The sequence below is a fragment of the Cygnus olor genome, chromosome 12 (genome assembly GCF_009769625.2).
Source record: "Cygnus olor isolate bCygOlo1 chromosome 12, bCygOlo1.pri.v2, whole genome shotgun sequence".
In the NCBI taxonomy this organism is placed as follows: Eukaryota; Metazoa; Chordata; class Aves; order Anseriformes; family Anatidae; genus Cygnus; species Cygnus olor.
In genome coordinates, this window is record NC_049180.1 from 17,766,003 (window position 1) to 17,781,580 (window position 15,578).

Sequence of the window (15,578 nt, forward strand, 5' to 3'; positions counted from 1 at the left end):
AAAAACTGTCAGGTGTTGATGCTGATCTGCTCAGCAAAAGATACAGTTATGTCCTGTCTAGGAAGCCTCTGCAAAAAATGATGAGACGGACAAATGCAGCAGAGTCAAGATTCTACCCCAATATTTGATGCCTTTGTGCCTGCGGATATAAATGGAAATGGCTGCCATCCCTAAAACCACTACATTTGCAAAAACAGGATTTTAAGGTGGATGAGCGAGGGACTTCAATCCAAGAGATGATTTTTGCAATAGATTATCAAACAGAAACAGTCCATTGAATTCACACAGGGCATGCCCTTGCTTTTGGGAAAGGAAATCTGAGCACCACATCTAGGCCAGCAGGCAAAAACGTGGAGTATTCTTTAGTTTACATTGAACACTCTTTACTTTGAAAGAGATTTTGTACAGAGTTGCTAACAGATTATAAGTCATTTTCTAATCTGAAATTTGATCTTACTGGCATTCACTCAATGGGATAACTTACTAATATTTTTACTCTGTCCAGAAAAGGGAGGCATATTTTTGTTGTAATTTCTAATAAAACTGAACGCTTCTCCTCCTGATAAATTTATTAAACTCAATACTCTTATTTTGGACAAATATACCTAAATCCATGGAAAGCCAAAACTGGATTATTATTTTTTTAATTTGCAGCTGAATAAACAAATGCAATTAATAATTCAATATCTTTACTATAGCATTGCAGTAAACATTTCCCTCTGCCTTAGCATGAAATAGAAAATCCTAAAACAAATGGAACCTATACACTGATATGACCTGTTTGGAGCAACAGATCTACATTAAAATATTGATACATTTTAATGTATCAAAATTACCTGGTTTTGTCTTGTTTTTCTATCCATTAAAATACCAAATTCGGAAAAGGAATAACACACCTACACTTAACTAAGAGAGGAACATTTTTCTTAGCTGTAACAAATTTTAATACTTGAAAAATACATTGCAAATAACTATCACATACTCTGAAGTTCAGTTCAGGTAATAACTATCAGCTAGAAAGAAGTTATGATAACAGGGTAAATATGTACTGTTGCTAGCCTTGCAAAAGGCACGATTATACATTTTCAGAGGAAAAAGGCCTGTTCAGGACTGGCATCCAAAATAATATTGTATATTCTGTTAGGGAAGAACTAAAAACCCTTTTTTATTTAATCTCTAGGTGGCTTCAAGTGTACCTGCAGCTGAAAAGAAACTACTGTGCTTGTGCTTCACTGGAAATAAGTGCATTCTGAGTCATGTGGGCTGGATTCCATTGAAAGACAACAGGCGTATTTTTTCAAGTGGTAAAATGTATACTGAATCTTATGAAAAAAATAAAAGATCCTAATTTTCCTTCAGGATTGCAATAAATGCACTGTTTCTAAGCAAGCAGGCTAATTCCTACATAGGTGCTACTTAATACCTAATACTGTCAGGGAGAAGCTGTCCTAAAGCTGATGTGGAAGTGGGGAAGCAGGGTTTATGGCAGATGGGAGTCAGCCACACTGCTAAGTCACTGTGAGATAGCATGTGAATTTACTTCCACCAACTGCACAAACACATTCTGTAAATGGGATTGAGCCACCCTACAGCTGCTGTAACCAGAACCACCTCAGCAGAAAGGAACATGTAGCCAGCAGTGTACTGGAAGTTCTTGCTGCTGCTTCCTCTGCAGGACATGCCCTCCGAAGACTCTTTTCTGCAAAGCTGATTTTGTCTGCCCCTCACTACAAGCCCCCTTTCTCCCTTCTTCTGCTCAGTACTGTACCCAGTGCCAGCTCAAAGGTGCTTCCTTTAGGAGGAAAGGCAGTAGGAGAAGCAGTTATGGCCTGGTGAACAGCACTGAGTTAATAAAGGTTGAAGCTAACTGAGTTGACCCATGAAAAAGATGGGTTGGAAGGAGCACAGAGACAGACAGGAGATGGCACCTATGAAGATGAAAGGATTTTAGGGCGCTTTTAGCCAAAAGGCTATGCTATATTGCTTAAACTCCATTAATAAATATTGTATTTGCAGACTGCATCTAAACAGATGCTGTACCCCGAAGAGCCAACAGAAGAAAACGTAACATGGACCACAGTTTTCTTAAAAAAAATAAAAATAAAAATAAAAAATCCTAAAATGCAATTAAAAGGTTTTTGCTGCTTTTTTTATATGAAGTATCCAACTATGGAATCTGCTGCCTGTTCCATGGAGAAAAATCTTCTAATGTCCGCATTTTTAACATAATTTTAAATAAATAAAAATTAATCAATAGTTGAGGATTCCTCAAAGCTACACTGTGATTCTCAGGAGACAGGGCTCTTTTACCTTACCTGAGAGAAGCCCGCTGCTTCTTTTCAGAGCTTCTTAATTCTTCATTGGCTTTGCTTTCGGCTCTATGCCTGGCATTCTGCAAATCTGCCAACAAGAAGAAGTACATATTCTCACATCACTGTCCTTGCCAATCAGTATAACTAACGTGGTACATGGCAAATACGTTTTTTCTTGTCCATAGATCAAGATGTAATGTATCCTTTCATGTAACCTTCTTAAAAGTGCTTTTGTCCACAGGGCAGATTTTAGGCAGACATAACCTTGGCTGTAGAACATTAATCAGGGTTGGGCTCAAAGCCATGTGGTGGGTTAAACGGAGCCACATTCACACTGATATAGTCATCCCTCAGGAGGGCTCGGTAGTGTGGAGCTCAGTGCGGTACTAAGGCATGACATAGCTTTCCAGCAGTGAAAATTTGCTTATGTCTGCACTTGACTGAGTGGATGTATATATTAAAAATGAGACGCCAGGGCTCTCCTTCTGGATAAGGTGCCCATATTTTCTATTGAAGTACTACATTAAATACTGTAAATATTTAATTTAGTACTACTTAACCTACTGAAAAAATTATGCTGATATAGCTATTATTAGCGTGAAAATAAAGTGAATAAGCCATCACAGTATAAGCCACTTCATAATGGCAAACTGTTCCAGTATAGAAAAATATTCAATTTTCATGTGCAGACTCATATGGTTCAGTTATGCTTAATTGTTTATTCTTATCTGCAATAGTGATAGCTATGCACTTGCAAGAAGCATTTTTTTTACCGCTATACCTGTTTTGACACAAGCTGAGCATTGTAATATCAAAGTTAAAGTAGTACAAATAGAAAAGGCTTTAAATCTGCCTCACGGTATGCAAATGCAATTGCACAACACATGGGTTCTTGCTGCTGCCAAGAGGAAAAAGTCAATCAGGTGAGGGAGCCCTAATTTGCTTAACATACATAGAAGAAAGGGTAGGTAGCTTTTCACCTGAGATCTTAAAACAGATTCATGAGGTTTACAATACCCACAAAAGTATTTGCCTTAAGTATGTATTTATTTGTTTTGACAAAATACAAAGATGGATTTTTAAGAGCCCCTGAAAATTTTTCATATTTTTTTCCAACGGTTGAGTGCACATCCTTACCAGTATGATTTAACAAGATACTTTTTTTCTTCTGGCTGCCATCTGGTGCCACAGTAAGTTTCACTCGCAGGGTTTTACTGGAACTAGGAGAATGGTTTACTGACGCATCAACTACCTCATAGATGGTATGAAGCAAGCTGGTAATATCCTAAATTTGGATTGAAACACAAAAACATACAATAATGTGAAAATGAACCCAGGGATAATTATTCACACTGCAATTCACTTGGCCAAGTCAAATATGGAAAGTGAGGAAAATATTGGACTTTACATCTCCAGTAAACCTTACTACTACTATTTTTTTTTCCTTGCATAACTAACTAGTTGATTAAATAGAAGAAAACCAGTAAGTGATGTGACAGAACTGTAAACCTCAGGTTTGGAAATAGTCTAAATGTCACTCTACCAAATCTTTACCCTGGTCTAGCTTACTTCGCAAAATTCATACCAATTCTACACTTACATTTTTGAACAGCAGAAAGTACTCATTCCGGTCTATTTCAGAACATTCTTCACACATGTCTTTGAAGGCAATGGGGCATGAACAAATGCTTACGCAACTAACTGTATCAGAAAGAACACTAGCCAGTTTTTATAAGCTGATTGTTTCAAACAGAAGAAACACTGCAGCTCTCCCTGTTTAGCAGCTGGTGATGCTCAGAGGTCTCTCATGTTTATCTATTCCAGCCAGACTCAAATAGGGTACTACGTTAAATTGCCCTGATGAACAGGAGATCTCTCAGCTCAGTACCCCTCCCCAAACAAATTCCACCTAAATTTATTCTGGGCACCAGCTTAAGGACAAGGCATTCTGGTTACTGAAGGCTATAAGGATCCCATTCAATGTATAACCAAGAAGTTCTCAATGCTGGTCTTCCTATTCCTTGATCTATCCTAGTAGTGAAGCACTTTCCAGATGTCTGAAAGCACAGATGAAATATCTAAATCATCCTTTGTTAAATATGAGGTTCTGAGGATTAAGAGTCAGGTCTATAAAAACACAAAATCTCTATGATCTTCCTTTGCTAGGGATCATTCCCAGAACATTAGCAGTTCAAAGTTCAGTTTGCCCTAATGGGCCCCAGCAGAAACACCACTTCAGTAGCCAATATATCACACATTCCTCATTATCTAACTAGCTTTCTGCTCACACAGAATTTAGGGAAATACTGATGTTATGGCCAGGACAAATGATTTTACAGTAAATGATCTTCCAGGTCAATAGGCAGAATGAATAACTAAATCTTAGAGGGTCCAGACTTTGTCTTAACGTGTACCCTTTTCTAACTTCCCTGCACTCAGTGAAATTTCTCCAGATATGTGAAATGAAGATAACATTCATAAAAAGCACAATCTGCAGTACTTTTTCTACCACTGCCACAAGAGTCTCTATAAATGGGCTGTTACTGCCACACCAATGGCCACTTCCCATCGCCTTCACAAGGACCACTGTCTAAAGGCTGAATGAGGAAAAGACTGCTCAGTGACAATCTGGTAGTCACGTCACAGCTCTTTAACACATCTCACTTTTCACACTTCCACCCTAATTTGAAACTTAGCCAGACCTCTAAATAGACACAGCCATATCTGACGGTCAGCTTGATGGGCTGTATTTTTATTTCATCTGTAAGAAAAAAAAACAACCAAGCAAGAACATAGACAAACAAACACGTGTTGTTTTATATACCCTCCATAAATTATGTTCTAGAAGCCTTGTGCTATCATCCTACACCTCCACAAAACAAGCCTTCCCTTTTGGCAGAATACTTAGGCACCGCATTTATTCTTAACAGGGCTTCACACACTCACCACTTTAGTGAAAGGAGTCTTTCCCATACATTCCTTAACAACTGTTGGTTACCCAACAGGGCATCTTTCTTCTTTCTGACTACTATCAACAGGTTATTATCAACTCCTTCATTCACAGTAACCTCTCCCCCTCCCCTTTTTTCAGCTAGGCCAGATGTTTGCACAAGCTGATCATCTACTTATTTGTTTACTTCAGTAGGCAAAGACATGCAGTCATAAATCCCACTGTCCTTTTAAGTTAAGTTTTTCTAGTGATGAGGTTTAACTTGCTAACTGTCATACAATTTGTCCCTTTTGCTCTGTGAGGGTCTTTCAAGCCACTTGACTCAGCAATTTTAGAAGTACTCCCAAATGCTGTCAGGGAAGGCCAGAAGCAGCACTTGTGACACATACTTGGCAAGTCAGAAATATGCGTACACACACATCACATCAGGACAACTTGCACTTCTCAGCCAGATGGGCCTGAATTAACCCAAATTTATGTCCAGGCACCAAGAAGTTTCAGAGCTGCAAAAGGTATTCAGACACCTTATGTCCTTACGCTCTGCTGCCTCTACATTTCATTACATGTTTAATACCCAGCTTCTTCCATGACAATCTGAGCTGCTTTGCATTTTGGCACTGAATAACCGTGGTCGTCAGACTGGATATATACCAAGATCGAGGTTAGGGATATCCTTAAGTAACCACTTAATGCTTATGTTGATCTTTTAAATACCAGCAATAACATTGTTATTATAGGATTCATTTACTTGTGGTCCTAATTTGGGGTTGGAAATCCTAGCGAACTGACGGTTCTGATTTGGTCAAACAAGTCTGCTTGGGCCATTCACTTCTCTATCATCTATCAAAGTCCTGGTGGAGTAGGCACCGGCTACAAGGCAGCTTGAACCTCATGTTGCTGTCCAGTTATTGCTTCACATCCAAATTCCTTAAGCCACTGATCTGGTAGGAATGAAACTGACTTTGCCAATGAGTTTCAAACTGTGACTAAAACTATCTTCTCGCAGCCCTTTTTGGCAGGTAACAATGGGAATGGCTTCTGGCCAAATTAGTAGCACTAGACCATTACAATATGTTACAAAAACTGTATTTTACAGCTCTGCCTATATTTACCCCACAAAGAATTTTCATCTTCCAGTAGCCTGACAGGAGACTGGGGTGATTTATGCTCCCCTTGAAAGCTGTCCCACTGAACATTATCTATGTTTAAATTCCTTAAAGAACTGCTTGAACCCACTGACAGAGCTTTGCCTTGCACCCACCAGCTTGGGCATTTCACCATCCTCAAGAAATTCGTTGTCAAGAATCAAGAACAAAAAACAGTTCAGTTTTTCTCTCCTGTGGTACACCAACCAGCACGTCTCAGAGATCACCTATGAAAGAATCCAACTTTTCTACACAATGTATTTCTAGTTGTGTGATTCTGCAATGACTTTGCTTAAGACTGCTCGGCACTTCCCCTACAAAGTTCCATCCCACACTTCTCAAATGTCCCTCCTTTTTACATGAAAAATAAAGAAGGGATTTTTCTTATTGCTTCCCACTTTCCTAAATATATGAGTTTTACCCTTAAAAGAACTTTTAAAACATTTCTACTTAAAAATCATTGTGGATTTTTAAACTTCTATTCTGAATGGGTAAAGAGAAAAAGCAGTAAGAAAATAAAGGTTTCTCTCCGTTATAGCAAGTTGACTATATTTAGTGAGGAATTCAGCTATATGAATCGAAATGAGTTCTGAAAGGTTTCTAGTACACAGAATTTCTGCTGGGATAGCTATTTTAATCAAGTAAGAAAACTGAAACTATGATATTTTTCCACAAGGGGAAAAACAAAGGCTTTTGTTCTGTAGTATCCAAACAGCCAGCAAATGCCATAGCCAGATTTAGTTGTGTCTTGCTTACTGAATGCTACAGTTGTTTTTTCCAGGGCTGAAGTATTTAACAGTGTTAATCTTTATGTTTTTCACATCCTATTTTATCAAGCAGCCAATACAAAAAAAGCATATTACAAAGAGCAACTTTAACAGATTGCCAGAAATTCTTGCATTAGAAATATTAAAAAACGTACAGTATAGGCCACACGTGTATGTTGCACTCATGCGTTTCTTTGCAGAATTCTTTACAGATCTCGAGAGATCAGCAGGAATTTAGAACCTTCAGAGAAAGTAGCAGGTCCACAAAAAAGAACAAACGCAAGTTACATTTAAGTAGGTATCATTCCTTACATTTAGGTATTCATAATTCCTTACAGAACTCATGTTGCTGAGATAGTCCCTATTCCAGGTAGTAATTTTTTGTTTCTAATGAATATTACCCCAGTGTTAGTGTAGCTTATCATCATAGGACTAGTTAGCAAACTAGAGATTCTGGAGAGGAAACTAAGAGGCTTTTACAGCCGAATTTACAGCGCAATTTAACAGAATGGGATATTTGCACAAGAAAAAAAAACACGGAGAGGAACAAATCAGTTTGCTTCTTTATAACATGTCTGGGAAAGATGCCTTTGACTCAACTCAAAAACCAAAAAATTAAGTAATGTCTTAATATTTCTTTCTTGTGCAAACCCACCACATCTAACGGTTTATATGACAGTCCCTCTAACACAGATAGCCATGGCTCTGTTGGTTCTGTTGGTGCTTCTTTATCATGAGTTAATGCAATAGTGACAAATGAAAAACAGCAACTTTCAAGTCAAGGGTCAGGCTGATAAATGCTAGCCCCAGAAAAGTTAGTATCCTTCTCCAAATCAAAGATTTGGTGCTGAGTTCTGAATGCAGAAATAACCTCATGCCTTTTCACTATAAGAAGATACAAGCAAAACTAACAAAAAAAAAAAAAGATAGGAAACACAAAAGAAAAAAATGGGTATTTAATGTAAGATACAAAGAACATTTTTAGCATTAAAAATGCATGAAGAGAAACAGCAATATCAGTTCATTACCCTTCCCTCAGAAAAAGAAAAGTACAAATGTCTTATCTGTACTTTCTTTGTAGTCTGATTTTTACATACAGCAGGATGTTTCTACTGCAACATCAGCTTTGTTTGATCATGTAAATTTTTGAATCATTCTTATTTGGAAACTGAAAGCAGCTTCACTTGCTATCTATTCAACAACCAGAAGAGAAGAAATCCCCTCACACCATTTTTTTTATACTCCTGACAACTTTTTGTGTGCTTATTTCTATTCAGCCACTCACCGAAGAAACTAAATTTTCCAAGAAAGAACTGATTGCACAAAAATGGCTGGTGTTTATGAAGTATAATTACATTCAGAGAGCTCAATATAAAACCTCATGGATCAAAACACATTAGTTAAATTATCCAAGTTTCAAGTCTGATTACAAATATCCGTATGAAGATAATTACAGTGCAGCTGTCAGTTCTAAAAAGGCCTGCAGTACATAATGAATTGTCCTCTTATGGACTATGAAACAAAGGGAAGCGTTATTAGCCAAATTTTGTAATATACATAGTAGAGCAGAAAAAGTTATCGCCTACTACACCAAAAGGAATGAAAAACAGTCATTTTCTATGACAGAAAAAGCAGTATTTTAAGAAAAGACACTAATGCTAATTTTCTAATTTGCTATCCCAATACTTATGCTTTCATAATGGGTGTATCCCTTCAAGAAGCATGACTAGATCTGAATTTCTAATTATAAGAACTAGGGAATAAGTCATACACACTCTAGGAGAAAATCAAAGCAGTATTAAGTTCTGAAGATGTTGTTAAGATCCAGAAGAAATTTCACTAAGATGAAATTTGAAAGCTCTTGCAGTGATTTGTCATTGTGTAAAACCCACGGGAATTTTTATCCAGTAACTAAATCCATATCTTATTTACAATTTTCAAACATTTTAATGAATAAAGCACTTAGTCCACTTTCAAAATTGCACCCCACCTACATGCCTCTTACAAACTTGATTTTACACTGTGCATTCATTTAGAAATTCTCTAAACATGAAGTCTAACAATGAATTTGAATCAAATGAAATGGATGTGGATGGACAAGTCACTTCCTTTTCTAGTGTCTCACTTTTCCAACATGAAAAACAAGGATGATAACACTGACTTCTCTTTTTAAAGCACTACAAAATCTACAGATAGAAAACTGACTTAAGAAATTTCATCTCACTCATTTCATCCAGCTGTAAATCCACAACAGTCAAGTGAAATTTTCAAAGGAGGAGGAAAAGGTCCACACTAAGCTTTTCTCAACAGAATACTGGACCTTTGTTTAGAAAAGCTGACCAGTTCTGAAAGCATTTCAGTTTGCTGAATGCATTTAGTAAACTTCAGTTTACTAAATGGCACTAGTACAATTCAGCCCTCTTCCTTAGACTGTCCGTTCTGTCGCTGATCCAGCAATGTGCCTCACACTTAACTCAAAGCATGTGTCCCATTCATTTTAATTGAAACTATTCACATTTTTAACATCCGCCATTGTTAAGCCCTTTGCTGGATCAGGAGCAGAACTGTTTAACAGACTACAGGACCAAGCCCACTATGTTGACTGCCAGTGTCTCAGAGCCTAACAGAATGAGAAATTCTACATCATATGAAGAGACAGAAAATCCTCTTTTGTGGCCAACATCATCTATGAGCTATCATTCATTATTCTTGCACAAACAACTCTTAAATTGCATCTGGATTCAACAAAGGAAAGCCAACAAGATGTTTTATACAAATGACATTGGAACAGCTTGCAAAAGAAGTAACGCAACTGGAAAACTCTGCAATGGTGTACAGTATTATTACTATCTTTGGTCACATGTAAAGAGCTGAAAATTATCAACCTATTTGGTCCCTTGGTTAAAAGAATTTTTTTTGGCAAAGGTTCAAGCCTGAATATAGCAACCTCCAGACCTCAGGGTAGTATAATTTTCAATCCCCGCACATATTTGGTTTCAGTTAAGCTGCAGTCTGGTCTTGTACCAGGGAGAAGTAGAATTTGGCTGTAACATGTTTTCTAAGTACAGTCAAATTAAGCCCTTTGGTGTACCACATAATCACAAATAATTATTGTATACACACTTAAAAGCATATTCTTGTTACATTCACCACACAGAACTCCCACTAACATTATTGGGAACTCCATGCCTGCATGTAAAGGACACCCATGTGTGTGGGTTTGGGTTCTGTTGTTTTTTGTTGTCTGTCCATTTCTCCCTCCCCCCATTCTTGAAAGTCAACTTAATCTTGTAATGAAGACTTGGCCTTGCGTCTCAAAAGATCTGGGTTCAATCTCCCACTGGGTTCTTGTGAGACTTCAGGCAAGTTACTTAATTTTTCTGGTGTGAGTTCCTCATATGTTAACAGACTTTTTTTCTCCTCCTCCTTGCCCTCTCTCTCCAGCTTCTGTTCCCATTGGAAACTCTGGGGTTGGCCTGTAACTTTTCATCTGCCTATTGCCTTGTATGAGGGGCACAGATTTCATTTGACTATTCAAAGTCTATCAGAATAGAAACAATAAAAAAAAAATGCTTAGAAATGATGCTCAAACACATGTTAAAAACGTTGAACCACCATTTGGCAATTTGTTCAGAAATGTTGAAAGATATTTGCTTCAGTCTTCTAGGAGAAATGTCTGCCCTCATTTAGTGGTCTAATGTCACTACACTTTCAGTATGTACCCTACACCTTCCCATCAGTTCTTAGTAATTTCCATAGATATGAGTGTAATAGCCCACAGAGGCAGAAACTGTCAATCTTCAGCTGATTATCTGAAGGCATGGAAGCCAGTAAACATGCTTCACCAAAAATCAATGACAGCACACTGTGGTAAATCTCAATAAGAGACACTCTTCTAGAACTTGCATTCTATCCAGATAGAAATAGTTCTGAAAATGGACTGTACACTTATGTATATATCCTGTTATTTGGCTTCTTATTTGTGCAGCAAATACAACTTGAAGACATCCCGATTAAAATAAAAATACACACAGGTGTGCTTTGACAGGCATTCACTGTGGTCCTGCAGCAAGTATCATCAAAACCATTTATACTTAGGGAGTAAAGACTAAAGAAAGCAGAGATCAGCCTAATATTCATGAAAACAACAGAACAGTATAGTTAGTCCTACATGGAAAGAATTTCAGAAAGCAACTTTGCTATTTGGTTAGCTTAACTCTGAAAAGCAGGATAGAAGCCAGAACAATATACATTTGCAGGGGTTTATTTTGACAATGTGTTTAGTTGTTCAGTTGTTTCAGATATTTTCCCCCTCAAATGCCAGTACTATTTTTTAAAAGGCTAATCCCAGATATTAACAACAACCAGCTTAAAAGTGGTACAGTTCATCTGAAAACAGTAAACTACCGGTGGGATTTTTTCTAGGAGGGAAGGGTCCATGGAAACTGCTGTTTAAGTTGGCAGGACACCTCTGTTTCATAGAAGAAAAAAAGTTCCTGTTATAAAACACTTCTCTTGTTAGCAAACGCTGCACACAAAGGGGCAGCTGCACTTCGCTTACCTCGCGTGTGACTCTTCCGTTGTTATCAAAGTCATACAGTGTGAAGGTCCATTCTTGCCTGTTATCTTCCTCTACAGACACATCACATTGCAATTCCTAAGAAACATGCAAAGAGCAGCTGATTACCTAAAGCAAAAGGCCTGTTTGCAGAGGAGACTCTGTAGAAGGAGGCTGCTTGCTTTCTTCCTTCCTTCCTCCCTCCCTCCCTCATGGGAGGAAGCTTCAGGATATGTCCTGGGGGGCGTCCACCCCACTGAAGATGTCTCATCACAATAACATGATAATCCTAACTCCTTTGGGCCAGGCTGCTGGGAATCTGTGAGATGTTTTCTACTTCATTGTAGAAAACACAAAAAGGTACAAGAAAACTACTCCCTGAAGCTGTTGGAATATAATAAGATTTCTCCCTTAAAAAGAGAGAAAGAAAACTCAGCTTAACTCAGGAAGAGAAAGACAACAGAAACAGGCTCACAGCGTGAGGCAGCAGACCACAGCGCCAGGAGTAGTCACGAAAACGAAATGGGCACACAGCACAAATCCCCCCTTGACACCCGTCCTGGCTGCAGATGCTGGCTGCCCACACCACAGGTTGCTGCTTAGCGTGGCCTGACACCACGGAGCTGGCAGGGAGCAGAGACCTGGGAGCGGAGCCCTGTCCTGATTCTAACTGTCTTTCTGCTGGGGAGTGTGAGCTGGGGAAAGCCTGGAAGAAGCAATTTGTTACAGGAAAAAATCCCCAAACCAAAACCGAGCCTTCAGTCGAGAACAAAGGATGCACTTCGACTGACTCCAGTCACCTGGGTGCAAATTGTTTGCTTCTTCTCAAGACATGTGCAGTCAGAATAATCCTGAGCCACAACAAGGCGAAACAGAAAAGTTACAGTGCAATTAAAATTAAAGCCACTGTATGTAAGTAAAATAAACAGCTCCAAATAGCTTCAGCATGACAGAGCTCAAAATACCTGGTTGATCTTCTGACTTGAAACCAATTCCCTACAGCAGTTCCCGGTCCCCCATGTCCCCTGCTGAGTTCAAAGGCAGTCTTCCCTCACTTGTAACAAGCCTGGCAGAAAGCTGCCAAGTGCCCCACACTCTGCTGTGGAAACACCGCTTCGGATTACACAAACATTCCCAGCACCTTTAAAAGCCGGATGGCGTTCACCTCACAACTAGACTCCTGTCTCAACACTTGCCTTTCTGATTCTTTTATACCTTTTAAACATTTACCGATCTCTTAGCCCCTACCTGCCATAGTTGGAAAACCTTCAGTTGTAGAACAAGGGGAAAAAATATCAATACTTGGTTTCTTGCCACACATTAATCCTTCCCTGTCCCACACTGCCTAACATAACATCTTTATGTGAGGATGTGCTCTGCTTAGTCAAGAGCCATGGCAATCTTCCCTGCATTAGTCATAGAGCCTGGTACCAAGTGCTAACCTTTATGGCATGCCAAGAACTACTTGGGAACAAACACAGACTCTGCCACTGCGGTGCAGTTCCAGCTACACTGGGCACCAAACATGTTGACAGGTGTCCTCCAACATTCTAATATCAAGGCACTGTTAATTGCAATTTATCATGCCTTTCCTGTCTGCAAATCTCTGCTATTCAAGGGAGAATATAAAATGTGCCTAGAAAAAGAGTTACTGCTGTGCAAAAAAAGGCAGGGAAAGTCACCTCCCTCCAGAAGGCACACAAGCATCTAGTGACGCCTGAACTGCCTATGGGAACAGTACCTCCTTTTAATCAGCCTTAAAACAGTAAAAAATAAATTGCACCAGACTGCTAAGCCTGCTCTAGAGAAGGAAATGAACACACAAGCCATGCTGCAAGGTGGCTGCGTGGTCTTTTAAATAACAATTGAGGAATGCAAAGCTCATTACTGTGACAGGCTGACAGTGCTGAAAGGTAGAAGCCTGCTACATCTGCTGGAGTGCAGAGATGAAAATTCGTGCTGTTTCTTGCCAGTGCCAGAGTATCTTTCTGTTCACCAAGACAGACAACGCTCTACCTGGATGACAGCATGTTTCAGTACTCGTATTTATTAAATCACTCTCTATACAAACAAAACCTGCCAACTGTGCACAATGTTTGGCAGTTTTATGACTATTATTATTATTTATTTTTTATTTTTTAAGTATGCAAGGAAGACCATCCAACTTATTACCCCCCAGGATCCTTTTTCTCCTGCCATCTGATGGATTTCCACTGCAGTATATGAGGGATGTTTCACTTTGCAGGCCCAGGCACAGAAATCTGATGGCTAAGGAAGCTTTCACAAATATCTTCTACACAACCATATGAAACAGTCCACAAAAGCCAATTTAAAGATTTGATAACATAGCAGATAGCATAATAAATTATTTCTGAAAGGATAGAGGGTTACAATGAACACCTCTTCTTACTATACATTTCAGAGCCTACCAAGGAGTCATCATAATCTGATCTGCTCCAAACCTGGAAATAAAACGTACTAGTCTAAAGGAACAACACCACCAACAGTAAGACACTGACTTGTGCCACTTACACTTTACCTGTTACAATTGGAAGAAGATATAAACATGCATCAGAGGGCACTATTTGATCCACAAGTTATTCTTCTACCTTAATTATGTCAATACAGTGTAACTTCAGAATACAGAGGACTTACTTCAAATTTTAGTTGCTTCTTGGAACCTGTGCGTGTGTCATTTTCTTTTTCTGCTCTCTTTTCATCTCCACTGCAAACTCCATCTGTCTTCTCTGGAGGCAAAGCCACTGCAAAAATATATTTAAGAATAAGCACTTATAAGGAAACGTCAAAGCAGTCTTATATTTGCAAATTTCTCTTCATAGATAGGGTGAAACTGATTTCAGCAAACTTGTATGAGAGGATCATTAAACTTGATTTGCTTTTGTGTTCACTTCACATCTGGGATAATTTCAGCAGACAACCTACCAACAGCTTTTAGTACACAGCCTCTTCTACAAATATCACTAGAGTCACAGGAGGTTCAAACAAACTGTTGTGAAAATATAAGTCAGCAGTACTGTTACTGTAAATAAGTTGAATAATTTTGCAAAATATTGAAAGTATGTGACATATTGCAAAAGCATATTGCATTCACCAGCAGTGAATAGAGTAATGAAGCTGAAATGAAGTCCCCATTCTGTTCCAGCTACCCTCTTCAAATACACACAAGCCTTATGACCTTCCTAAAAGGTAACACTAACCTGCCAAAATGATTAAAACTGTGTTGCTTTTTTTTTTTTTTTAATATGCATGAAAAAGTGTATTTCACCTAAATTTCAAGTTAAAACATTTGCACTTCCATAATTCAGTAGTACTCATAAAGGACATCAAAATACTAACATCAGACATATATCACAGCATATCATATAATAACATATCAGAAAGATATATATACTTCTTATGCAGATTAACAGAAAAATGTCCAGGAACTTAATAGCTTAGGCTCCAACAGAGGCACTCAGTACCACATTTGATGAAATCCTAACTATGAATATAGAATTATTTTCATCAGATGTATGAAAATGTACACAGATTTTTAACCCTACTCTCAGACTTTTCAGATATGTTTTTTTTTTTGCATCCGTATGATTCAGCCAACAATGCTATGCCCATACTTCATTAGCCATAGCAGTAATCCTGCCTTCTTCCCCCAAAATAAAAGGCATTACAAGAATTTAGGCCTAAAAGTCAGCATTTTCCTCTTGTGCTGCAACATCCGCATTTACCCAAATGCTTTATTCTAATGCTATGTTTCTTGGGGATGCCTTTGTAAGTAAGATCTCATGTAAGTGCCAGTTCAGTAAACTGAAATTCCTTAAAAAAAAAAAG

The 15,578-nt window shown here is 38.4% G+C and overlaps 1 protein-coding gene across 2 annotated transcripts in view; it reads right to left on the minus strand.

The window, feature by feature from the left end:
* NKD1 (NKD inhibitor of WNT signaling pathway 1) overlaps positions 1-15,578 on the minus strand; it is a 113,117-nt gene that overhangs the window by 10,345 nt on the left and 87,194 nt on the right. The window contains exons 5-8 of one of the 2 annotated variants that reach the window (XM_040570909.1): positions 14,388-14,494; positions 11,736-11,831; positions 3,450-3,597; positions 2,316-2,400 (exon numbers count right to left, since the gene is read on the minus strand). In XM_040570909.1, coding sequence (XP_040426843.1) covers positions 2,316-2,400; positions 3,450-3,597; positions 11,736-11,831; positions 14,388-14,494 — 436 coding nt within the window. The remainder of the gene's footprint in view (positions 1-2,315; positions 2,401-3,449; positions 3,598-11,735; positions 11,832-14,387; positions 14,495-15,578) is intronic. The other variant, XM_040570910.1, reaches the window with a different exon arrangement.